The sequence below is a fragment of the Tachysurus fulvidraco genome, chromosome 15, assembly GCF_022655615.1.
Source record: "Tachysurus fulvidraco isolate hzauxx_2018 chromosome 15, HZAU_PFXX_2.0, whole genome shotgun sequence".
Lineage (NCBI taxonomy): Eukaryota > Metazoa > Chordata > Actinopteri > Siluriformes > Bagridae > Tachysurus > Tachysurus fulvidraco.
This window is the reverse complement of record NC_062532.1, coordinates 12,136,629-12,162,629: the sequence shown is the minus strand read 5'-3', so window position 1 is coordinate 12,162,629 and position 26,001 is coordinate 12,136,629. Positions and strand designations below refer to the sequence as shown.

General features: G+C 38.6%; 3 protein-coding genes across 6 annotated transcripts in view; all 3 read left to right on the top strand.

Annotated features, from left to right (window-relative positions):
• smurf2 (SMAD specific E3 ubiquitin protein ligase 2) overlaps positions 1-10,781 on the top strand; it is a 40,695-nt gene extending 29,914 nt beyond the window's left edge. For both annotated transcript variants that reach the window (XM_027141712.2, XM_027141713.2), the window contains exons 12-20: positions 2,392-2,590; positions 4,128-4,231; positions 4,582-4,696; positions 5,283-5,461; positions 5,995-6,132; positions 6,227-6,347; positions 6,487-6,688; positions 7,755-7,830; positions 7,970-10,781. In XM_027141712.2, the coding sequence (XP_026997513.1) occupies positions 2,392-2,590; positions 4,128-4,231; positions 4,582-4,696; positions 5,283-5,461; positions 5,995-6,132; positions 6,227-6,347; positions 6,487-6,688; positions 7,755-7,830; positions 7,970-8,069 (1,234 nt within the window). In that variant the 3' untranslated portion in view covers positions 8,070-10,781. The remainder of the gene's footprint in view (positions 1-2,391; positions 2,591-4,127; positions 4,232-4,581; positions 4,697-5,282; positions 5,462-5,994; positions 6,133-6,226; positions 6,348-6,486; positions 6,689-7,754; positions 7,831-7,969) is intronic.
• Positions 10,782-11,739: 958 nt separating this feature from the next.
• ddx5 (DEAD (Asp-Glu-Ala-Asp) box helicase 5) lies at positions 11,740-17,413 on the top strand. Of its 3 annotated transcripts, none has more exons than XM_027141716.2 (13): positions 11,740-11,923; positions 12,578-12,761; positions 13,368-13,464; positions 13,674-13,807; positions 13,883-13,948; positions 14,026-14,167; positions 14,246-14,406; positions 14,622-14,794; positions 14,881-14,991; positions 15,114-15,175; positions 15,267-15,326; positions 16,261-16,495; positions 16,671-17,186. In XM_027141716.2, the coding sequence occupies exons 1-13, from the start codon at positions 11,883-11,885 to the stop codon at positions 16,702-16,704; spliced, it is 1,500 nt and encodes a 499-aa protein (XP_026997517.1). In that variant the 5' UTR covers positions 11,740-11,882; the 3' UTR covers positions 16,705-17,186. The 3 variants fall into 3 exon arrangements, with proteins under 3 accessions (XP_026997517.1, XP_026997516.1, XP_026997515.1); XM_027141715.2 differs by having other exon boundaries at positions 11,742-11,923; positions 13,371-13,464; positions 16,261-16,482; positions 16,671-17,413; XM_027141714.2 differs by having other exon boundaries at positions 11,742-11,923; positions 16,261-16,482; positions 16,671-17,413.
• Positions 17,414-18,611: 1,198 nt separating this feature from the next.
• Positions 18,612-23,486, top strand: pglyrp6 (peptidoglycan recognition protein 6). Its single transcript, XM_027141718.2, has 5 exons — positions 18,612-18,903; positions 20,691-21,515; positions 21,853-22,063; positions 23,023-23,317; positions 23,413-23,486. Exons 1-5 carry the CDS (start codon positions 18,840-18,842, stop codon positions 23,425-23,427), a joined length of 1,410 nt encoding a protein of 469 aa, XP_026997519.1. The 5' UTR covers positions 18,612-18,839; the 3' UTR covers positions 23,428-23,486.
• Positions 23,487-26,001: the final 2,515 nt, after the last annotated feature.

Here is a 26,001-nt window from a genome sequence, read left to right as displayed (position 1 = left end):
GTAGTGCATGATCGTATAACCGTCCACACAAACTCCATTTTGTGATCTGAGTTAGGAGAGAGAAAGAAATGAGATGTTTCCATTTGAGTCCCTGACCATACTGGCTATCTAAAAGCTCTCCAGCTGGACATTCCAAGTGGCGGACAAGCACTGGTAAAAACATTAGAGGAATCTCACTCAGTGGGTCTCACTCACAAAAGCACTTATATAAAAGTGTTTTTCCAGAGGAACGTGCCGTATAGCACAATATAAAAAACAAATCTACCTAGGAACCTACGTTTCGTTGTTTATTTCCTTGCCGAGGGACTCGTATCATGTCTACAGATGCATGCTGAACTTGGTTAGCGTTCAGCAAGCCACGGTATAAGAGTACCATACAGGGAGATATGGGTGGGACTGGAAAGAGTGTAGGCTATCGATTGTTCCAGTGCAGTCCGAAAAGTATTAGCATGAATCATGACTCGTGTTTCTACCAAACCACAAGGCACAGCAGTCTTCAGTATTATATATTTAGTATCTGATAACATTTTCATTGATTACTTAGAAATTTTTGGCCAATTGCATCTACATACATCTCAGACCTTGAAGCTCGCCCTTTGTTTCTGCTGCTATTGGTGTTTATTGTAGAGTGTAAAGGGGGAAAAGATACGCCTCTTATTTTAAGGGGTAATGTTATGTGAGGAACAGAATCTCAAGTTCTCCACGAGAATACGGATTTGTATTAGTAACCTTACTGTACTGTACTGTGTTGTCATGGGGAAAAATGTAGCTGTGCTGATTCACTACACAATTTTAATGACATGCGTCAATAATCCAGAAAAGATTCAGTTTACCATTTCTGTGTATCTCCTTTAAGAAAATTACATGCTGGTACTTGGTGTGTTTAGAGTTTTAAAGAACATATTGATTCACCCCCAGATATTTAACTCTTTCCAAAGCAAGCAATGAAAAGTGGATGCTTTAGAAGAGACCCTCTATACTATGTACTTTGTTCTGGGCAGTAAAACCTCGACATGAGATATTTGAGGAACTCACAAGAAAAATTTATCACAGATGTCCCCTTGATAAATTAATCCAATTTAAATAGGGCTAATGTTAGCCATGTGTCTTAACTTGCATGTGAGCTTTTTGAAGACATTAATGCCTTAATGTATAGGGATGCATTGTTTCAGATGTCTCATGAGACTAGTTCAAGAGTGCACTAAACATGCAATATATAGAAAGAGTTATGAGCTGGTTACTAACTGATAAGTGGAATCGATCTTCTGCCCCTGAAGTAATTTAGACATCTCTCTCTAGCAGATTTCACCCTTCCTCTTTTTCTCTGGCTCTTCCCCTAGCTGATTTCCTCACAATGCCTTTAACACGAGCATTTCCTGTTCACCCCTCAGTTCCTCTGTCTAAGCTCATTCTTCCAAGTACTGCGTCTTCTTCTGCTATTTCTCCTTTTCTTTCGCTACATTTTCCTCTGCTTTCTTCCTCATTCTGTCTTTCACATCTAAAATCCTTCCCCTTTCCTGCCCTAATGTGGTGTGCCGTCTGTATTTGAAGTGTGTGCGCATAGCAGCTCAGAGCTCTGCTCGGCTAGGTGATGTTCAGCAGACACCACAGAGCAGCAGTCAGCCAGAAAAACAGAGACCTTGCTGCAAACCATCACACACACACACACACACGCACACATACGCACACACATACACACACAAACATACATACATACACACACACACACACACACACACACACACACACACACACACACACACACACACACACACACACACACACAAACATATACACACAAACATACACACACATACATACACACACACACACACACACACACACACACACACACACACACACACACACACACACATACATACATACATACATATACACACAGCTGCTGAATGACAAATGGAAGCTTCACATGTCATCAAGTTTTTGTCCTGTTTTTTACTCTGATAAAGTTAAAAAAGAACCGGTTTGCTGAAGGTTTGTACATTTTATCATATTTTTTAGCTAACAGGAATTTGCTCTAGGTAGGTTTGACTGCTGGTGCATTTAAATAGAACTTTTGAACTGCAAGCCATATAAAAGATACACTCACAGTTCTAAGTTATGACAACACTGTTGCAAGGAAACTGGTAAACATTGATGGTGAGCATAAGCTAGCTAATGACTTATGTGCCAGATAGCACATATCTGTTTGTCTTTTGTCTGGACGATAGAAAGCATGCCAGATTTAATTGTTGGCCACATTGTGGATTCATATCAAAGTTCTCATATTTATTATAATGAATTGTGTTTTTGTGTGCTTGTTGTATTAAGTAGATACAAATACTTGTGTTTCAAATTTAGTATTGACCAGGATTGTGTGTGTGTGTGCAGTCGTGTGGGTCAGCTGAAAGAGCAGGCCCAGACAGTGCTGTCTCCTGGAAATCTGCCCGATGATGCCGAATGTCTCACCGTGCCGAAGTACAAAAGAGACCTGGTGCAGAAGCTGAAGATCCTCCGGCAGGAGCTCTCTCAGCAGCAGCCGCAGGCAGGACATTGCCGGATTGAAGTGTCCCGCGAGGAGATCTTTGAGGTAGGGCGCCTCAAACAGACAAATAAAAATCAAACACTTTTGAGCCACCTGCATTTCATGCCAACGACCTGGACAGGGCTAATATAAACAAGTGTCATTTTTTTCAGACTAAGAACCTATTAATGCATGGACTTTGTAAATATTTGTGAGGTGTATAATTAGAAATCAGTAATACACTACAGAGCAAGGGGACTGTCCTGCGCATAATGACCACAGAAGGTTGTTTTATGAGGCCAATTCATTTAAAGAGCTATTTTACAAGGTTTCATCAGAAAAAGTTTTAGAGTTTCTGTCATATATTAATGTAAAAAATGTAATTTAAGTTGTCTATATTTGTCTATATATATTTCTTTGTGATTTTAGGTTATTTTAGTTCTTATTAACCGTTCTTGCCATGAAGATAGCCTCAGTAGCTGACATGGCAGTAAATTATAGCAACTAACTAACTAACAGAGCAAGGGTGTAAAAATTAGGGGAGGGCTGTGAGAAGAAAGCCTGCATGCTCCTTTGCCACTTACTGATAGAGCCTAGATGTGAGCCAAGAGCTCTCACAAGAGTGGGATTTCTGCAGTGTTGCCACATGCTGTCAGCTTTTTTCCTTTCATCCACATGTTTGACAGCAAAGAGAGACCAAGGTTGTGTCTGTTATTTGGTTTTGTTTAGCCTCTTCTAAAACTCTTTTCTTTTATTTTCTTGCCTGTCTCTGGTGTCTCTCTCTCTGGAAACACCAGATTCAGACAGCGAATAGAAGTCTATTAGTTATTTAAAACACTGATAAACAAGCCTGGACACTGGCCTTGTTATTAATCCTTTCATCCGCTAATGAAAATGTCCTCAGTGCCCCAGCTGCATTTATTTATGCGGCTGAACTCACGTGGGAAGGACGCACAACAGTAGACTGGTGGCCACTAGCTCTAGCATTGTGATGCACAGCCATGGACATCTTGTCCCTAACTATGACACCACTGTGGTATGCTTTTGAGCTAAGTGAGCGTGCGCTCGCAGCTTGAAGTGATTTTGCCAGAGTTTGTGCTCATCCGTCTTTATGGGCGTGTGCGGCTGTTTCTCTTGCAGCATTCCTGCATTCCTTTGCGTTCCCTCCAGAGCTAGAAAGGCATGCAGGGCTGCAGAATACAGATTATAGACCCCTTGAGCAAAGTCTGTCTGTGTGCCTGGATTTGCATGTGCATATGTCAGTGTGCACCTGTTCCCTTGTAAAAATGTGCAGGTTTGTTTTTCGTTGTGTTTTTAAACCAGAAGTAATTAATTCCAGCCCTCTAACAGCATGCGGCCATTTGCTGATTCGGCCACACCACCTCTCTCTGGTCACCATCTGTGGACATTTCTATAAGTTGTCTGTACATTCCTCTTTGTGGTGAACACTCTTGTCTGATTGGCTGAACACGATGTGGCAGACCTTTGCATAATTTGAAGTTCAGAGAACCATTGTCTTTGTACAGATTTCCCACCAACAACGCAAAATGGATTCTGTAAAATACTCTTGAGATGTTTGCATTTCTTTCCTTTGCCTCTCCAGGAGTCATATAGACAGGTGATGAAAATGAGGCCAAAAGACCTGTGGAAGAGACTGATGGTGAAGTTCAGAGGAGAAGAAGGACTGGATTATGGAGGCGTAGCAAGGTATCATAACCTTAGGCTGATCATCAGCTAATGCAATGACTTTATTTTCTTAAAGGCATAAAAGCCATATTTGCTGAATAAAAGTTATTTTATCTAATCATCAAAGACAAAAAAGCATCTTTAATGGGTCCACATATTCTGAATCTATGTGACTTTCTGTATAGCATTCATTTTAACACAGTCCCTCTGCTGGTGACGCCCTGATATTACACAATGAGGTCACTGAATTTATATTGTGAAGTGAATTACCGAGCATTTCATCTTCTGTATTGTGGAAAGTGGATAAACCGGTGCCAATGTTCTGAATGGTATAAGTTTACCATGTCTGCTTTGTCTTTGTCTCTTCATAGAGAGTGGTTATACCTTCTGTCCCATGAGATGTTGAACCCATACTATGGACTCTTCCAGTATTCACGTGATGACATCTACACGTTACAGATCAACCCTGACTCTGCCGTCAATCCGGTACATAACAGTAAAACTCTGAATGCCGGTCTAAAATGTTAACAGAACTTAGACTTGATGGTCTATGACAAATGCATCACTAATTCATAAATAAGTACTAAAATTATCCAGAGGGTCTCAGAAACACATTTTTCTCATTTTGGAAATTGCTCCATGGAGACTAGTAAAATGTCAGTCAGTGATTTATTTATTTTTTTATATGTTTCAGAATTGTTTTCAGGAACTAATAATTCATTACTTATGCTTACTTTTTGCAATATGTTCTGTTGTATGACGTTTTTATTAAACACTGCATGCTTTTCCTTTCCATAACTCTTACCTCATTAAGCAAAATGAAGATGTCTGTAAATAATAGACTAAATCTGAAGTTCTTAAGGTTCCACTGTAGGTTTTGATTACTGGCCTGAAATGGAATATTTTTCTTTGACAGAATTCACATGACTGTATGGTGATAGTTTTCCTTACAAAACTTGTCGATTCTTTAATATACTTTTGTATGTATCCTTTAATATACAGCATTACGATGCGTGTACTTTTTGTTTACTGTAAATGCCACCTATTGATTGTAGAACTGTTTTTGTTTTAGGAGCACTTGTCCTATTTTCACTTTGTGGGCCGCATAATGGGTATGGCTGTGTTCCACGGTCACTACATCGACGGCGGCTTCACTCTACCCTTCTATAAGCAGCTGCTGGGCAAACCCATCACTCTAGATGACATGGAGTCTGTGGATCCTGATCTCCACAATAGCCTTGTCTGGATCCTGTGAGTTCCCCTTGATTCCTGTACAATTAAACAAATAGCTTGTGCTGGTTTCATTTTCAGTTAATATTTCTAAGCATTTTTAGGCCATTGTGTTAACACGAGGCTTCATATAGATTCCACATGTCAATCTGGTGCAAATACGTTCAGTTCCAGAATTATTTATCAAAATATGGGTTTACATTTATTAATTGGAAACAGGGGAAAAAAAACCTTCGTAATTAGATTACTTTTATTTTTCCTAGAATCCTTTCAACTGTCTTTACCTATAGTGCTAATAATCCTGGTTCTGGCAGTAGTTAAATGTAATTTATTTGTGGGAAGCTTGGCAGGCCATAGAGGATGAAATTATTCAAAATATGGATGAAGTAAAAATGAGCTTTAAATTAAAGCTATCCTTCTCACAGTCACATAACAAGTTGCACTTTGGCTGTTATTTATCGTTCAGCATTAAACAAATCACAGTCACGTTCTCAATGTATTTATTTTTCCTTGTATGGTGAATGATTTTTTTTCTTCTTCTTCATTGTTCTTAGTGACAATGACATCACAGGGGTGTTAGACCACACCTTCTGTGTAGAACATAATGCATATGGAGAGATCATTCAGCATGAGCTCAAACCCAATGGCAAGAGCATCCCGGTCACTCAGGACACCAAGAAGGAATATGTCAGGTACACAAACTGAACACTGCAAACGCATCAGCCTCATACACACTCACTAACACCACAGTGCGATGCTGATGTCATGTCTCCGGTCTCCATTCAGGCTTTATGTGAACTGGCGCTTCCTGAGAGGCATAGAGGCTCAGTTCTTAGCCCTGCAGAAAGGCTTTAACGAGGTCATACCACAACATCTGCTCAAAGCCTTTGACGAGAAAGAGCTAGAGGTAGTGGAATTAATTCATTTGCTTATTTTGTTTTAATTTGTAAGTAATGTTATATATATAATGTAATTAGAAGTTTTCTCTGCATGCCAGCCTCAGTTAGCTCTTACGTAACCATGACGTCTTCCTTGCCCTTTCCCAGCTCATCGTGTGCGGCCTGGGAAAGATCGACGTTAACGACTGGAAGTCCAACACACGGTTGAAGCACTGCACCCCTGACAGCAACATTGTGAAGTGGTTCTGGCGCGCTGTTGAGTCGTTTGATGAGGAACGCCGAGCTCGACTGTTGCAGTTCGTCACTGGCTCATCCAGAGTGCCACTGCAGGGTTTCAAAGCCCTTCAAGGTACATCACCTTCATCTATTTTATCCTCAGAGGTATCAGAAAAACATAAATGGATAGATGCTCCGAGGACTGATGGACAGCAGGAATTCTTTTAATCGTGCACAGAACTATGAACATGGGTGCTTAGAGTTGTGGTATTGGGCTTTCTTGATTCTTTTATGATTGTTTATTTTTATATTCCCTATATTAAATATTCACACTGACCAGCTACACGTTTCATGTGTTGGAAGTAAAGCTTGACAGGGTCTGCTGTTATTGAACAATAATCAATTCTAGTGTAATTTGTAATGTTCCATAGCACATGCCCTCATGTTTTATTCTGCTTGTAGCACAGCAATTATTACATTACAATTATCATTAATTAACATTTTACCTGTTTATGGTCGTTCACAACCTTTTTGGGTGAAACCTTTTTTTACAGGCCCAACATTTTCACGGGCCAACCGAATCCCTGCAAGAAATCACACGTTTCATTAAATTAGTTTGTGAATAAAATTTGGGCTACGCCTTGCTAACATAGATTGCCATCTGGTGGTCATACGGTCTATAAATCTTAACATTCTTCACTCTCTGCTGAGTATTTTGACACCCATTTTGTGATGAAATACCACAAATCCTAAGTCTAGTTTGCAAATGTAGGTTTCACATATGCAAATTAGTTTAAATTGCTGAAGTCTGAGTTAATGCAGCTTTCAGTCGAAGAAGAGAAAAATATAGGTTACATCCCTAAGGCTAAATTACACTTGCTGTTTATTTAGTAATCATTTGGTGAGCTTCTTTAAATCGAAGGTTATGCATACAGTCAGCGTACCAATTCATCCCAGAGGTGTTCAGGGCTCTGTGAAGGGAAATTAATTATAGCAGCGATGCTATTGTGCACTTTCTGTAGTTTTGTGGCAACATTTTAGGGAAAGCCCACATAATGGTTGTGATGGCCATATAATGCATCTGTTGTTGTTGGTTTTTATTGCCATTCTCAGCTGTTTTTAATAATTTTAATTTTTTAATTTTTAATTTTAATAATGTTGCTGTGTGTTTTCTCTTGCTCATGTTTTTGGTGGTTCAGGAGCTGCAGGTCCACGTCTGTTCACCATCCATCAGATCGATGCCAACACTGATAACTTGCCCAAAGCTCACACATGGTGGGTTAATATTTAAAATCCTTCACTTTCCACATTTTCTTTAAAAAGGTGCAAATTATTTAACAATCCCTACTCTGTTTTTTTTTTTTTTTAACCACAGTAAGGTATTTAATTCGTCACTTTTCTCTGTTCTCTCCAGCTTCAACCGCATTGACATTCCTCCATATGAACACTATGACAAGCTCTATGACAAACTCCTGACAGCCATAGAAGAGACCTGTGGCTTTGCTGTCGAGTGATTCCTGTCACTAGATAACACGAGCAGGGAGGAGAGCTGGTTTTGTGGAAGGAGAACGCTCTACACCCTAGAGCGAGCCGTCTGGGCCAGTAGCACTGCCCCTGTTATCAGAAGAAGGGACAGAACTAGGAATAGGTTGTTGAGGATGGAACATTTTGGTTTCTCTTCTTTCTCTGCATATTTTTTGTTTTTGTTTTTCAATTGTTATTGAAGAATTGACTTCATTTTTTCAGCTGCTAGTAACTCTCTGACTTTATACGATTTTGGAACATGAGAACAAGTTTGCGAGCCCAACCGCCCTCCCACCTTTTATTATTATTATTTGTTTTTGTTTTTTTTTCTTCTAAGCATTAAGGGGGAAAAAAAGACAGCCAGTATTTCATGTAGCGTCTGTACCAACAGAACAGAGTAGCACTACTTCCTATTCTGGAGACGAACAGAAATATGCTACATCTGTAGCTCAAGAGGTTCGGAGTGCTCAAATCTCTTTTTGCACAACGGACATTTTGGGCCCTGTGATGAAGGCAGTAAGAAAATACTTTTAAGCCCGTAGATATTTTTCAGTTATCTCTGCTCCATTCCCTAAGACCAGTCTCAGCAGCAGTCTGACATTGAAGCTTCTTTAATAGAACAAATGAGTGATTTGTTTGTTTGTAGTCCACTGATATTTTTAAAAATGGAGCAGTAAAAAAAAAAAAAAAAAACACGGCAAAATGATGTGCAGAAGGATGACGAAGGAAAACAGCGTCTTTGACTACATCATTCTGAAACTGGTGGAATGGCTACCATTTTTCAAAAAAAATAAAATAAAAAATATGACCTCCATCGGTGTATCGGTGATGGCGAGCGATGTCGAACACTCTCCCGTAGGTGTTAAAATGCGTCGATCACCAGTAATGACAGCTGAGGTCATCGTGTCCTCCCGTGCACTGTGGTGGAGGGGGAGGAGGGTCATCCTGGACAAGAAAATTCCCATCAGGATAGAAAGGCTTCATCAGAGGATACATGGCATCAGTCAGAATAAAGTTACTGATTTGTAGTAATGCTTCCCTCACAATCCATAGCAGGAAAATATCCCCTAGCATAACAGAACCAGTGTTTTGTTTGTTTGTTTGTTTTTGTAGATGCATCATTTATTACAGTCGTTGTTGCAGAAACAAAGTAGAATATGTACATGCCATTGTCCTCGACGATGACGTTTATTGTGGCTGTTTAAAAAAGCTGAATGTTTTTAAAGAACTTATTTTTTTAGTGGCATTAAGTTTTTGAAATAATGATTTTATTCCATCAATCGTGGATCTCCTAAGGCCTAACCAAATGTGTACGTATGCAGACGCATATGTAGGAGCATGCTGATGAGGTGGTACATGTACTTTATTTTGTCCTTCATTCATGGCGTCTTAGTTCTGTACAGATCTGTGTTTCGACAAAGCTCACCTTAAAGAAAAACCCACAAGCGTTCAGATTAGACAGATTGTTCTGGGCTTGAACACTAACACTAACTTTGCCTACTTTGACCCATGATCTTAATCAGGGTTTAATTCATCAATCAAATTTTTTTTTTATTAATGAATTAATGGTTTTATCAATTGGAGCTGCAAATGATGAATTATGAAGTATTTTTTAAAATCATGTAATTAAAAAGGTAGAGGTCATATCAGTCATGTAATTTTTGAAGAAAAAGAGTGTGATTAAAAAAAAAAAAAAAGCAAAAATTTAACAGTATACCAGAATGCCACAAAAAGCATGTCCCTTATACCATTTGTATTCTTTCATTCTTTTAAACTTGTAGAAACAAATATAGTACAACATTTTTATTCCAGTCATCATAAGATTCCCAAGCAACATTTTGATTCTTATATGTTTTTTTTGTTGTTGTTGTTTTTGTTTTTTAACATCTTTAACAAACATCATATTTATTTTATTTTATAAGCTCGTATAAATGGTTTGAATGAAATGCTCCTTGTCTATAGCAATCCTCTATGACCATGGACTGTTGTTAAAAATTTGCATATGCTGAAAATGAATTACACTTCTTCTTGTATTACTTTTTTTTATAGACTCTGTGTGTGTGTGTGTGTGTGTGCGTGTGTGTGTGTGTGTGTGCGCGCGTGCGTGTTCGTTCGGGAGTGAAAAAGAAAATAAGCCTCTGGGTAAATCAATTGAAATATCCTGAGAAGGTGCTTTGTACAGTAATAGAATATTGTCCTTATACAGCTAAGTGGATCACAAAAATGTCATATATCTTTAACTTAAATAGAAAGATGTAAAAGAAAAAATACATTGGGAAAAAAATACATTTTGCACACATGCAGACTGTAATTGCTGTAAATAATAGGCAAAATCTATTTACCAAACTCTCTATGAATGGACTGATATTTGTTGTTGTTTTTTTTTTTTTGGAGAATTTGTTTACTCTAAAGTCCATTGCACACATACAGATTCTCTGTCTCTCTCTCTTCTCTCTCACTCTCTTTCTCTTATTTGTCACTCATGTTGTACAGCTGCCTCCAGGATGTTGGACTGGACATTGCTCTGTACAATGCTCTGTTAAAATGTGAGAGGCATCTCTGGTTTATTTCAGCATGACTTACTAGCAGGACTGTATCTCTTAGTTGACAGGTGCAATTTGTTCAATGTAACATCCTTTTGTAAGAGTATTTTATTTTTGTGTGTAATTAGTTCTGATTAAAAACTGGCCTTTGGCACCAAATATGGTCTGTATCTTCTTCCATGTGTATGTGTGTTTAGAATTTCACCAACAGTCCAAAACTGTCACAATCTTAACAGTCTTTTTTTCGGTATCAGCCATAAGATTACACGAAGGTGGGATGATCTCTAATCACGATGGTCTATTGTAATTTAGATCAGGTTTTAAATGTGCTGTATTTCAGTGGGCTGAGACAATGAAAGCAATTGCCTTTGTTTGAATAATAAAGGATTTTTGTACTGTTTTAAGAGAGGAAGAGAGGTGAGAATAGCCCCTAGTGAATAATCACAAAAACAGGTGGCAGACAGTTTTCAGAATGGGTTAAATAATGACCATTTAGTACATTATACAGGCGTTGGTGCAAGAGCAACAATTATAGAGCATTGTGCAACGATTTTATAGATAGATAGATTATAGACACAATTTTGTAATCTCTATTCTAATCTCTGCTTTTGGAATTACAGCATTTGAAGACAGAATAAAACAGACAATAGTCAGTGTGAAGTCTTCAGTAATAAGACAAAACACAGAGAATATGGAGACTACAAAAGGATATAATGTCCCCAAAGACTGTAATGTTTATATTAGACATCCTTTCAGCAGGAGACACTGTTAGTGTTCAGTTGTATTAGAGTAAAGATTATAAGCCCGGTCTCCCCCACAGGAGGACGTGTTGTTGAGTCTGCTGGTTGTTTGCTAACGGCTCTGAGGCTCTATAAAGTGGCGTTGTGACACTGTGTTGGTTGTGAACGCGCTGTATCTTTCTTAAAACGGTTTATAAACATATTCACGTTTTCTAACGGACATCTCGAGTCCTTCATATTACTGAAAAAATGAATGAAATGACACAATAACTCATTAACGAGCTCCATTTCTATCACGGGCGGGGTTTAGCTTTACTGAAACCGGATGTAGCCTGTGACGTATTTTCCAAGAGGTCATTTCCTGTTAGTATTTAATGCCAAGGAGGGTCTGTTGCTACCGGCATTGAGGACGCCATCGTTGCCGGTATAGGAAGGATTGGGGCATTAAAAATAAGCACATAATAGCGTTTTAATTTAATTTGTTTTATTTATTTAGAGTACTAACTTGAAACTGAACAAAATGCCCGGATATTCCGACAGAGACCGCAGTCGCGACAGAAAGTAAGTTATTTATTTATTTATATTAATTTATCATTATTATTTAATATAAATATTTTTTAGTCATTTTAAAACCACAATCATAAAACCGAGTGACAATATTTTAAATCCGCTTCCTAAAAGCTTTAAGTAAGCTAGCAAAGAGCTACAGGAAGCTAACAACATCTCTCTTTTTTATCGAATATAATTATTTATGTAATTAAGTTGTGGTTTTTTTTTTTTGTTTTTTTACTAAGGGAATTTTTTAGAGACAACTAAATTTAAATCCTGTCGATATTTTCAACCCGAACGTAATGTTCCTGCATCTTTCTTGTAGCGAAATGTTTTCTAGGCCTCACCATGTGGCCCAAACTGCTACAGCTACAAAATGCCGGCCGGCTTTTTCTCTCTCTCTCTCTTTGTTTCCCTGTCGGTAAGAATTAAAATGGCAGCGGCTTCAAACGTGACGCAGACCACGAGTCCGTCTTCACCCTTCATATCGTTCCGTCTAGTCGTGTTTTTTGCTTTACACGATGATCCACACGATAACGAATTGTGGCTTTTGTTCTAATAAAGCCCGATGAACGGTTTTTACCGAATGAGTCTTTTTGTGTGACGATGGCGTGTTTTTTATGAGCCGTACACGTCATTAACACACACAAACACGTGTCTTCACAGTTATGGCAGCAGTTACAGCAGTGGACCCCCGCGGTTTGGTGGAAGTCGAGGTGGTCCTCCGCCTGGGAAGAAGTTTGGCAGTCCAGGAGACAGACTGCGTAAGAAACACTGGAACCTGGACGAGCTGCCCAAATTCGAGAAGAACTTTTACCAAGAGCACCCAGATATAGCCCACAGATCATCAGTATGTTCTCTCTCGTTTCTGTTCGTCTTTTTATCATACGTTCTGTTCAAATATTCATCTGGATGGTGTAATGTGGATTGTTTTAGGAAGACTAAGCACATCTGGGGTGCTGCAGGATTGCAGGTGTTTAGACCTTTTAGTGTTCCCATATGTCCAGAGAACAAGTTGATACGATATGTGAACGTCATGTCCCAACAATGACAGCCCTGAGCAGGCGTAGCCACAGTTTCTCAAACAGCACAATAGCCAGAGATGAATCACTGTGCTTTTGAACACTTGTGGACAGGTTTCACCCAGTGCTATGTGATGTAATCCCAACAGCTCGTTGTTATTTAGATCTGCCCACACGCATGCATGTGCTATGTTCTAGGTTGTGTACTAGCTTTTGGTGTTTAGGAAAGCAAGTCTTTTGGTACACATTTTAGTGCAAAGCCTCCAGAGAAAAGTCATTTGTATGCACCAGACGGTAAACGGGGAATTCCTGTAAAAATTGCAAAAGTAGGACATCTGAACATTTTGCCCTTTCTAACAAGTTGTACTATATAATGTTTTCTGTTGTATACTCCTGGACATCTAGAACTCACTGCTCTGCTATTTTTCTTGCAGCAGGAAGTGGAGCAATACAGGAGGAGCAAAGAGATCACCGTGAAAGGGAGAGACTGTCCCAAGCCGACAATCAGGTTTCATGAGGCCAATTTTCCCTGTAAGTTGAGACATTTGATAAAATCAGAATTTTATTCAGTTTTTTATAGATCAAGTCTCTCGGTGGCTTTATTTTTTTGTGTGCTTTATTTATATATATATATATATATATATATATATATATATATATATATATATATATATATATATATATATATATATATATATATATATATATATATAATTTATTTTTTAATTCTTTCTTTGTAGCCTATGTTATGGACGTGATCAATAAACAGAACTGGACTGATCCAACTCCAATCCAAGCTCAGGGGTGGCCACTGGCACTAAGTGGCAAAGATATGGTTGGCATTGCTCAGACTGGATCTGGAAAAACTCTTTCAGTAAGACCCTTCTTAACCTGCACTTACCTTTGCTCTGGCTAAAATGTGTTTATGAATTCCAATGTTTCTTTTTAGTATCTGCTTCCTGCTATTGTGCACATAAACCACCAACCATTCCTGGAGCGTGGAGATGGACCTATTGTAAGTGATGATTTGCTCATTCTTCAGTTGTTCTGTGCATTTATGGCTTTGATGCTAAATTGTGGTTTGTTTTTTAGTGCCTTGTGTTGGCTCCCACTCGTGAGTTAGCCCAACAAGTCCAGCAGGTCGCAGTAGACTATGGAAAAGCTTCTCGTCTCAAGTCCACCTGTATCTATGGAGGAGCTCCCAAAGGACCACAGATCCGTGACCTAGAGAGGGGTATGTTTGTGACTTTTCATATCTGATGTACTTGTTGTACCCATTTCCTTGCTAACCTTGCACAACACTTTCTCGCAGGGGTTGAGATTTGCATTGCAACTCCAGGGAGGCTTATAGACTTCCTTGAAGCTGGAAAGACAAACCTGCGCAGATGCACATATCTTGTCCTGGATGAGGCTGACAGAATGCTGGATATGGGATTTGAACCTCAGATCCGTAAAATCGTTGACCAGATTAGGGTATGAATACAGTTTCAAGCTTCCTTGTTTGTGTGATAGCATCATGAATCATTGAGTCAGATAACTACACATTGAACAAAACCCGAATTGCATTAAGTTATCGTTTTGGGGATGTTCCTTGCACTTGCGTGTAAAATAAAAATACTGTTTAAATGAAAGGCTAAATTGAAAATGCTGTTTATACCACAAGTTAACATCTCATGTGCACCTTGTAGCCAGACAGACAGACTCTGATGTGGAGTGCTACCTGGCCCAAAGAGGTGCGTCAGCTGGCTGAGGACTTCTTGAAGGATTATGTCCAGATCAATGTGGGAGCTCTGCAGCTCAGTGCCAACCACAACATCCTGCAGATAGTGGATGTATGTAATGATGGAGAGAAAGAAGACAAGTGAGTGGGCCTTTTATTTGGAACACTAGATGGACACTAGTTATTGAATGCTGTTGAGGTTTACAATCTGCTTTTTGCTTTTGCAGGTTACTGCGCCTGCTTGAGGAGATCATGAGCGAAAAGGAGAACAAGACCATCATCTTTGTGGAAACTAAGAGGAGATGTGATGACCTCACGAGGAGGATGCGTAGGGATGGGTAAGTGTCTCTTGAGTACGCATTCTTTTATTTGGCAGACGCCTTTATCCAGAGCGACGTACAAAATGTCATATGCAGGTGAGTCTGTGGATGCTGAACATCTGTAATGCCTTGTGTTGCAGATGGCCTGCGATGGGTATACACGGAGACAAAAGCCAGCAGGAGAGAGACTGGGTGCTTAATGGTACTGCTTCAGAACACTTAACATTGAGTATGTAATGCTGTGCCGCAGAAGGCTGTCTGTTGACTGACTTTTTTTTTTATACACCCCACAGAATTCAAGTTTGGTAAAGCACCTATTCTCATTGCTACCGACGTGGCGTCAAGAGGTCTAGGTACGTAAGTTTTTGTGCTTCTTTAGATCGCTGAGTGCTATATTCAATTTCAGTAGTTTTTCATGTAAACTTTTAAACTGCTGTCCCTCTCTGAGTTATCCCTCACCCGAAGGTGCAGTCTTGGAGGCAGGACCTTGGCATGACGTGTCCAGAGTCTCCGGAGGGTCTGGGGCTCCTTTGCTGGAGTTCTACCTTTTCTGCCAGCCAATCAAATTGTGTACAGAGGTGTTGGGAGTTCTTGTGCCCCTGGTGCGCTGGCCAGCCACTGAGGAGCGCTGCATTGTGGGATAGCTGCGGTTGCTCCTGCTTTTGCATAGCTTCAGCTGCAATTGTGGAAAGTTTATTGAGGTCTCACTTGATGGGGCCGCTTCCACACGATTTGGCCTTTTGCAATGCGAGCAGCTGGTGGTTATGTGCACGCCTCTGTACTGAATGCGATACCCAGGCTAGCTGAGGAGTTTCCCTCCTGTTCTGGCTTCGATCATGTCGAGTCCTGCCAAAGAGAGATCCCGTCAAGTGACCGCTGGTTGATTGGAAAGACTATTTCTTGACTAATCTTGTAAAATCTGATCCAGCCTTTAATGGTTCATTTCAAGCAAGCTGCAACATGTGCACTTCAGGTGTCATGAAGTCTGTAGGTAGTGTCGAAGCAAAATGTGCTTTAAGGCCTAGTGATGGGAAGCACCTGACGATCAGTTAATCCCGTGGGGAGCTCAGTGTAGTTACTTCAAGACTCAGTTGGAGAGATTCATGGGACATAACCTTGCTAGACTCCTTGATGTTGCTTTTAATGTTAAAATGATTTTTTTTTTCCAATTTGGGAAGTACCTACCTTCCTGTAAATAATGTATAAATGTCTCTTTGCTGCTGTGGTGGTGTGTGCGTACTATGCATACTTCCTTTCCACCACGCTGCATCACAATCATTCCCACAGATGTTGAGGATGTCAAGTTTGTGATTAATTTCGATTATCCCAACAACTCTGAGGACTACATCCACCGCATTGGCCGCACGGCACGCAGCCAGAAAACCGGAACAGCCTACACCTTCTTCACACCTAACAACTTTAAACAAGCGCAAGACCTCGTCTCTGTCCTCCGTGAAGCCAACCAGGCAATCAATCCCAAGCTCATTCAGATGGCAGAAGACAGAGGAGGTAAATCCAATTGGTGAGATACAAGAACTGTGGCTCATTTGCAGCCATTTTTTTTTCTCCCCCTTTTTTTCCCCATGTTAAGGTTTAAGAAGACTTTTCCAGGGCTCTAGAGTTTTGTACATTATATTTAATTTCTTTATTATTTTTTTTTATTTTTTATATTGATCTCTTGTTTTGTGATGCTGTAGGTCGTTCAAGGGGCGGTCGAGGTGGCGGGTATAGAGACGATCGCCGCGATCGTTACTCTGGAGGCAGACGGGACTATAACTACGGCCAAGACAGTCGCAGCAGCGATTGCAGTTACGACAACGGACCAAAGAAAGCCTTCAGTAACAAGACACAGAACGGTGCAGCGTACAGTAATGGGGCCAGTAATTACAATGGAAACAGCAATAATGGCTTCAGTGGTGCTTACAATGGACGGTCCAACTTTAATGGCAATCAGGCTGGTGGTTTTGGAAATCAGGCTTTCCAGAACAAGCAGTTTGAAGCCAACCAGGGAACTGCTCTGAATGGTGCGAACCACAATGCACAGTTTCCCTTCAACCCTCAGCAGCAGCTGCCATTACAGCCCATGATGCCCTTTTCCATGCCCCCTCCTAACTTTCCTTAGATAAACTTGTGCACACCTGCATACGCACAGTATAATTTATTGCCTTGCGTAACTTCTATATTTTGTGACTGTTAATGTTCCCCATCGAACAGGATTTAAAATGACTTCTATTCCATCTTTGTCCTAAAGTCTGCAGTGCAGCAGCAGTGATGGTGCACTTTTGTGGATTTTTTTTTTTTTTTTTTATATATATTCCATTACTCATACTTTTTTCGCTACTTTTTGTATTAGTTTCATCCATTCTTAAAATTTACACCTGTAAATTTTCAGATATTATTCTGGGCCATTACACGGCTCTTAAATAAAACAAAAAACCCAGTGTTTTGTCTTGGTCTTTACTTCGCTGAAACCAAATCGTGTTTTAATATTTGTAATCATAGCAGATGTGTGTTTGGAGTACATGAGACTCGGTTTTAAACTCAATTTAAAGAATTTAAACTCAAAATGAGTTTGCAGTTTTAGATTTAAGTGAGGGGGGGGAAAACTAATTGTAACTTTATTTCTGTTAATTGATCAGCGTTTTCCATACTGCTAAGTGTATTTATTAGAAATGACTCCTATAAAGGGAAGTAAATTTGCAAGCGTTGTTTCTCGTTACACAAGTTAGTGGGCAAGCCTGTTTCATTTGTGGGAGATAAAGCTTTATTTATGTTTCTTTCCTCATGTGACTGGAATATCCAATCTGAATGTAAATTTTAACCAGCTAGCAGAACTGCAACCACTGAATTTCTGATCACTTCGTACAGTCTGCCTCGGAACTTCCTACTTCCCTCCTTGGGCAGTTCACATGGATTCGCATGGTTTGAGGTTGGGGGAGCAGATGTGTAAAACTTTAGTGCTAATATCTTTACATACGGAAGTTCAAACACAGAAAAATTGTGTATGGACATTTATGTATTTTGCACCACAGATTTTTCCTTCAAATGTATTCTGGTCATACCATCTTGAAGTTCACGAATTTGCACATCAGAATGAAACCGATGGGTGAACGGTTTTAAAAAGATTATTAATGTTCACTGTGGACCGAGATGTCACTACCACTCTAAAAGGTCAGCCAAAAGTTCAGAGGATTTTTTCCCCCCCTTCTGTTAAGTAGTTTAAAACTCAGCTATGAATGCTATGATTCTACTTGCTTAATCAGTTTGGGCTTGGATCCTGCTTGCTGGAAAATATCTGTAATTACGAAGCTCCTTTGCAGCCTCGAACAATCTTGGTCGAGATTATAGTGTGTGGTGTTCGCTCGAGTAATTGACGCAATCAGTACTCTTACATTTGTACATAATGTCCTTAATGTTATACAGAACCGGTGTGATTTCCTGTATGTACGTACATGTGTACAAGTCTCTTGTTTTCTCAAACATGGTGCAATGTCTTGGCATGAGAAGGGTTTAATGAAGTGTAACCATAGAATTAAATCCTGACAGATGGCTTAATGATTACATACTGCTGCATGTGTATTAGAAATAAACGTTACTGCTCTCAGGCTAAGCTGAAGACTGTTTGCAGGCTTTGTCGAAAATAGATATGTAGGGCCTTGAATGTTTAAACTGGAAGGGCCCATATTGCACATGTCATTTTCCCATGATTCAATATACAGGAATGAGTTTCACAGGGACATTATCAGTATATTCTCTTATGTAACAGGATATCAAGGGGATGTGGATATAAAAGGCAGCATATTTAGCGCACACAGTGTCTTGTTCCTTATTTTCAGGACGGGTTGTTTTCCTACAGGTTCATACTCATGGATTTACAATATAGATGGATGGTTTTCTTGTGTTTGCTGGTAGTCCAGTGCTTCACAGATGGTAAGGAATAATATTATTGTGCTGGTTTGAATTTGTCTGTAATTGCCCTTTATTTTTATTTTCCTTTACAATGGTTTATAGGTAAAATTTATATACATAACATTTTTAAAATTAATATTTTTTTGTTTTCTTTTTATGCTGGAATGCAAGAACTAGGCTTAAGGTCCCTTTTAGACTTGGATCTCGTGCACAATTTGTCGAGATTCACTATGATCATTTTATATATATATATATATATATATATATATATATATATATATATATATATATATATATATATTCTTTTACACAGTGAATCAATTGGCCTACTAAACAAGATTAAATCAAGATATGATGTGTACTTAAATTACCTTGGGCACTGGATACAGGTGTGGGCAACAGAAAACAGTGATAATCAGGATCTACTGTAAGCACACTAAATGGCCAAAAGTTTGTGGACACCTGACCATCATGCTTATATGAGGTTCTTCGCAAACTTTTGCCACAAAGCTAAAAGCAAAGAATTGTACAAAATTGAGTAGAATGGCATTGTATTGTCTATATTTGTAATTTCCCTTCACTGGAACTGAGACCCAATCTGTTCCAGCATGACAAAGCCCCTGTGAACAAAGCAACGTGTACTTAAAATCTTAAATTAAAACAAGTTCAATATTCTTCGGGAGGAGGATTGTTTCAAATTTCTTTCTATAAGATTTTCTTTACTGTTCCTAGCAACATTCTAATGTGTTCATCCCCTTCATATATAAATGAAAAATGTATTATTAATATTATATTAATGTATTATAATTTAAATGAGGTTAATCACAGAGAACAGTATGTATAATACACATATACCGAATGAGCAATACTAAAATAGATGTTTATTCAGAGGTCAGTCAGGTTACGAGTTGTGATGTGTATGTTATGTGCAGAGGTATCTTGTTCCTCTATTATGCTTTAACTGCTACAAACATTCTCTGGTTTTACTGGTGCCATTTTGTCAATCCTTAGATTGAAAGCTGATTAAATATATAGGCAAGTGCTATAATAAGTCGTGTGCTGTGAAATGGACGTCATTACCACCCTAAAATAATAACCCAATAATATCACGTCCCAAAAATGGTTATGTCTCTTATACTACAGTAGTTTATAATGACTACACTTTTTTTCATGTGATATGAAAAAAAAGTGATTTCATATTCATTTATGAATAACATATTTTGAGGACCGCCGTTCGTTTGCATTAAAACAGTTCACCAGCTTCACAGTTTTTGCGCTCTTGCTCTTGAAGCTATTCATGTAAAAGTGCATCATCTTGTTAACAAAAAAACAAAACAAAAAAACCCCCTGACTTCCCTATTGATGAAATATGAACGAAAATGCATTTAAATCCATCTGAGAGTTGTCTTGCAATCTGCACTAATATTAGCACTTGCCCACACAGGTTTGAGAATTCAACAGTAGAATTAGAATAATTTGCTGAAGAGTTAAACACAGCTTTGCACCTTTTGCAGAATTAATGATGCTCTTTCTTCAATCTTGGGTTTAATAATCATGCTGTTTGAATTGGCCTGAGTTATAAGTAGATAAGATAAGACATGAACACAAAGAGTAAATGTTTGAAAATGAGGCGTAGTCCTAAACAACGGCAAGGTCATTTATGATTCCGGCTTATTAGAATCCTTTACAATAATTTGTATGTGCGGAAACTATATGTTATATAAAAACTAATGGATAATCTTGTCAACTTTATTATACTTGCTTTAAATGCTAATACTCATTTATTTCCTGCTGTTCTTCTTGATTAGACACGTACACAAAGCATATGGATGACTTCATTAAAGTGGTGGAGATTATTGAGTCGGAGAACCCTGGACTCGAGCCTCTAGCTGTGCTGAGGGGTTTGCGTAAGGCTGCTGGCATTGACACACCATTCATCCAGCACTATCTTGGCCCCCTCGGTGATGCACAAAGTCTTGTTCTGAAGGCAAAACTCACTGATTACATCTCCAGAGTTCTTAAACACCAGGTGGTGCAGGATTTGGAAGAAGGTGTAGTACTCACAGCAGATGGAACCACTGTGGCTCTAACTCCTCTTCTGCTGGGCCTTGAGGCTGGTCTGAAGTCCACTTCCTGGCCAAATGTGCCTGGTCTCTACCCTCTTTCCCTCACCAACAACCTAGTTCTCTCATTTCTTAAGCATTCTCAGGCTGATCCCTCTGCTTCATCACGTCTGGGTCCTGACGGATGTTGGGACGATGTGAGACATCCACAGGTCTTCAGACTTTCTGGTGTGGCTTCCTTGGCTACAGATGCTCAAATAAATGGAGGCATGGATGGAGTGATTTTAGGAAAGCGTCTTGCTAATCCTCACAAACGTCTACTTACTTTAAGCAGCCTTCTGAAACGGTACTACACCTATCAGCTGGACAGTGGAGGGCTCGATGCTGCACCTGCCCTGATCAGCCAGCTTCGCAGAAGCAGTTACAGGAAGCTGATCAGCCTCACTTCTCTGAAAAAGCAACTAGCCAGGTCTCTGAGTATATATCGAAAGCTGCATAAATATGGGAAGAAAAACAATCAAAAGTTTGATATGGATGAAGGGCTGAAGGAATTTGTCCACAGTTACATAGGTATGCTGCTTTTCTTATAGTACTAATTTGTTTGGCTAGAAAAGTCGGCAGTAAGAATGTTATGTATGAGCATTTGATGAATAAAAGTCCTGGAGCATAAAAGTCTTGAAAGCACAAAACATTCTTTATTGTTACAACAGCAATACTTTTAAACAGCTCAGATTTTCCACTGAAGAGAGTCTTAGGCACAAGCTAGCATGTTAAAGCATAGGCTAGTTGTGGGCATTAGCTTTTTAACTCTACTGTGGTTTGTTTGAGATTTTCTCTTTCTTGTCTCATGATGTCACTTTGACTAAGCTATAGTAAGATTACCATTACATCTGTGCCTCATCCTCAGACTGTCCAGCCATCATTCCACGTTGCATGTGGGAAGCTAAGCCTTACCGTGGCACTCCCACTCTGCTGTCCCTGCCTTTATCCTTCCTATATATCCATCACACATACGAGCCATCCCAGCCATGTCTGACCTTCCAGCAGTGCTCTCGAGACATGAGGGCTATGCAGCGCTTTCATCAGGATGACCGTGGCTGGGACGACATTGGATACAGGTGTGGGCAGAAAACATTGATAATCAGGATCTACTATAAGCACACTAAATGGCCAAAAGTTTGTGGACACCTGACCATCACACCCAAATGAGGTTCTTCCCCAAACCTTTGTCACAAAGCTAAAAGCAAAGAATTGTGTAGAATGTCATTGTATTGTGTATAGTTATAATTTCCCTTCACTGGAACTGAGAGACCCAAACCTTTTCCAGCATGACGAAGCCCCTGTGAACAAAGCATGCTCCATGAAGTTTGACAAAGTTGTACTGAAAGAACTTCAGTGTCCAACACACCGCATAGAGCCCTGACCTCAACCCCGGTGAACACCTTTGGGATGAACTGGATGTCTGTGCAGCAGAACACCTCACCTGACAACTGTATGTGACCTCACTAATGCTCTTTTAGCAAAATAGGCAAAAATCCCTACAGACACAATCCAAAATCTGGTGCAAAACCTTCCCAGAAGAGTGGATGTGTGTGTGTTCATATGGTTTCCACAAACCGTTGGTCATATAGTGTACATTCTTTAGTAAATAGTTTCACTCTTTAGTAAACAAAACAAAAATAGCAATTGTTTTGAATGAAAATTGAAATTCAAATTTGAAATGCAGTTCAACTACTGTATATTTAGGATAGAGAGGATATAATATATTACATGGCAAGATTTATTCATTTAAACATTCTTCAACCCAAAATTCTAATTAAATTACATCTACCTTTTCTCAGTTTGGCAAGAAAACAGTGATGGCAATGTCAGAGTAATATGTGTCTAAAATCAAATATTAGCACACAATTTTCTATATTTCAGGAAATCGTATAATATTTGATAATTGTCATGAACACCAGTAAATACTTACCATAAAATAGCACTCAGGTTCCGAGGATCTTTTAAATTTGTGGTTTATTTAAATCTCAATCTCAGCAGTCACATATTCTAATCTACTCTGTTTGCTCCTTTGCAGCTTCGTGGCTGGTTCTGATGGCTATCTGTATGAAGGCCGTGGCTGGCTCTGGCAAGGTGCTCACACCAAAGGCCACAATTCTAAAGGCTATGGTGTCTCCTTCATAGGAGACTACATGTCCAGCATCCCTTCTAAACGCACCATGGACATAGTGAGGAACCAGCTGGCTAAGTGTGCCACAGAGGGAGGGAAGCTGGTCTCAAACTTCACCATACATGGGCACAGACAGCTGGTGAACACCTCTTGCCCTGGAGATGCCTTTTACAGTGAGATCAAGGGATGGGATCACTTTAGGGTACGAGCTGATTATACAAAATTTAAGTTATAAACATCTATGTTTACTTTTTCTATTCCCTGGCATGATCTGTGTATGTGTTTTTGTGTTTTCAGGAGGTGAATCCATGAAAATGATTAAGACCAAGACATTTTGCAAAATAAACAGAATAAATCTGCAAAATAAACCACCCTGGAACAATGTGTCATCACTTTTTCTGAGAGTCTACATTTTAGAAATTAAATTATAGATCTAAAATATCGCTGTAATGGCCATTTTAACAGCATACATTTTTATTTTGCTTACTTTGTCTTTAATTAAATAAACGGCAGCGAACAAGGTTTGAATAAACAAGGCCTTTATTTCAAACATTTTTATTCAAGTCCTGAATTTCAGGGCAGTTAAAAAAAGGAAATCACAAAGTTATCATCACGTTTTCTGTGTTCTGTAGTGGCTACTGTTATATTGTCACATTGCTATTAAGTATAAAACTAATACATTCATTTGTATATAAACTCTAATTCCACTATAGAACAGGGATTCACCAAGAAAAAAAAATGGCAGACCTCAAAGTGAAGGTGAAATATTGGGTAAAGAACGTGGTCATTTGTTTTACATTTGCATCTACATAGTTATGGATTTTGACTGCAAACAGTTTCAAGTCATTTGCAGCCAAATATGTTTGGTGTTTATATTCATTCACACACTTTTCAAACATCTAAAAATAAAAAAGGGAATACAACATAATTAAATATACCATATATTTTACAAACATTCTTGAAAACTTCCTTCTACATATTTTACTAAAAAGCTCTCAAAAGTTTAAACTATACCTAGTCATTTTGTGCACTTTCTAAGCTCTATTAGTTTGTCAGACTTTTTTTAAGATATATATCCTTGATAAAACATTATATATTGTTATATACATACATTGTTGTATATTTTTTGCTTACGTTTTACATTTTACCTCAGTAAGAAGATTAATGAGGAGTAGCACTGATGACACCAATCCAGTTTTGCCCCCAAAGTCCCCTCTTGTGGATAAGTGCCACCTTGTGGATATATTAAAACGTTCAGACCAAGCATTTAAAATGGAACACCTAGATGTGATCAATGTTTGTAATGTTTTTTGATCCTCCTAAAGGTAAAGGGTTTAAAGGTATGTCTAGCTCAGTTGCAGAAACCTACTTAACCTCTGTAACTGATCCAAAATGCACCTTCTCCTACAATACCCCATTTCTACACTTCCTCTATTAACAAATAAAAAAAAAAATTGGGGGAAAAACCCCCAATGGAAAGTCCCTTATCAGTGGGATCCAGATCAGTTATCAGGAAATATTTTAGTAAAAATCAGATAAAGTGTATCCTAAAACACAAAAAATATATTGTAGAATAATTTATCCTCTTTTCCCACCATCACTCCTCTCCACTTTTTAACCTAAAAATACATATATACTCAGTACCATGAAGTAATCTGGCAGTATATCAAAATTTGTTAGACAACATTATGAACATTATGAACATTATGAACATTATGAACATGCTCAGCTTCTACTGCACCTAGAGTGGCCTTGATGGTTTCCGGCCAGGCTGACTAACCAATCACTTGAACCCAGATACTCAAAACAGACCAAACTTTCATCAGTGATAACAGAACTGGGCAAAAAAATTTACTCTCGCCCCCTAGAGGGTGCCAAAAAGACAGTATCTTGTGGTGCACTTTGCCTACTAAATGCAATTTCACCATAAAACATTTGCATTTGGCACATTAACAAAATATAAACACACTGACATTTATTTTTCTTTATTTATTTAATTAAAAAAAGCCTATTTCCTGGTATATGAATTAAGACATTCCACTGACATTCATGACTTTGTAAATATGCTCCCAATACCTGTGGAATGTCATTTGAGTTGATCATTAAATACATAATTAGATAATAGTAGTGTTGTCCTTTTACCAGGATTTAAACGGACAACGCAACAATTAAATCTGAGACTATGTTTAGCTCAACAACAAATTTCTAATGGATAATTTTTTTTTATTTATTTAGTTTTTTAGTATTCTTGTCCTTATCCTTGGGGGATGTGGTAGCCTAGTGGTTCAGGTGTTGGAATACTGACCAGAAGGGAATGAGTTCAAATCCCAGTTCCACCAAGCTGCCACTGCTGGGCCCCTGAACAAGGCCCTTAACCCTTAATTTATCAGTTGTATAAATGGTAAGTCATCTAGCTTTTATGTCTAGGAGGTGTGAATTACAGACTAATGATGGAAAGTGATACAAAGTGATGGAAAGTTATTATTTTTATTTTAATAATAATGTTTGTAATAATCACATTTTAACTGGTTTTAATGTCAGTTTTTTAGTGCTGTGCTCACTTAAATTTCCAAAGAATTTCCACATTTGTAATCTAATTCTAACATTTGTAATCTAATTCTGGTAAATTGGTGCCTCAGACCCAACCTTGCTAATGTTATTAGACAACTGCAAGAAAGCAAAAGTTTGGCTACTGTCTACTCTACTATTACTACTACTACTTTACTACTACTACTACTATTACTACTACTATTACTACTATTACTACTATTATTACTACTATTACTACTATTACTACTACTATTACTACTACTATTACTACTATTACTACTATTACTACTATTATTACTACTATTTCTACTATTTCTAGATGAAGAAATAATAATA

Coding starts and splice junctions, on each gene's coding strand:
- pglyrp6 (XM_027141718.2), top strand. CDS start 18,840: ATGGATTTACAATATAGATGGATGGTTTTCTTGTGTTTGCTGGTAGTC. Junction 18,904..20,690: donor AGTCCAGTGCTTCACAGATG/GTAAGGAATAAT, acceptor CTTCTTGATTAG/ACACGTACACAAAGCATATG. Junction 22,064..23,022: donor TGGGACGACATTGGATACAG/GTGTGGGCAGAA, acceptor GCTCCTTTGCAG/CTTCGTGGCTGGTTCTGATG.
- ddx5 (XM_027141714.2), top strand. CDS start 11,883: ATGCCCGGATATTCCGACAGAGACCGCAGTCGCGACAGAAA. Junction 13,808..13,882: donor GATCTGGAAAAACTCTTTCA/GTAAGACCCTTC, acceptor GTTTCTTTTTAG/TATCTGCTTCCTGCTATTGT. Junction 15,176..15,266: donor GAGAGACTGGGTGCTTAATG/GTACTGCTTCAG, acceptor TACACCCCACAG/AATTCAAGTTTGGTAAAGCA.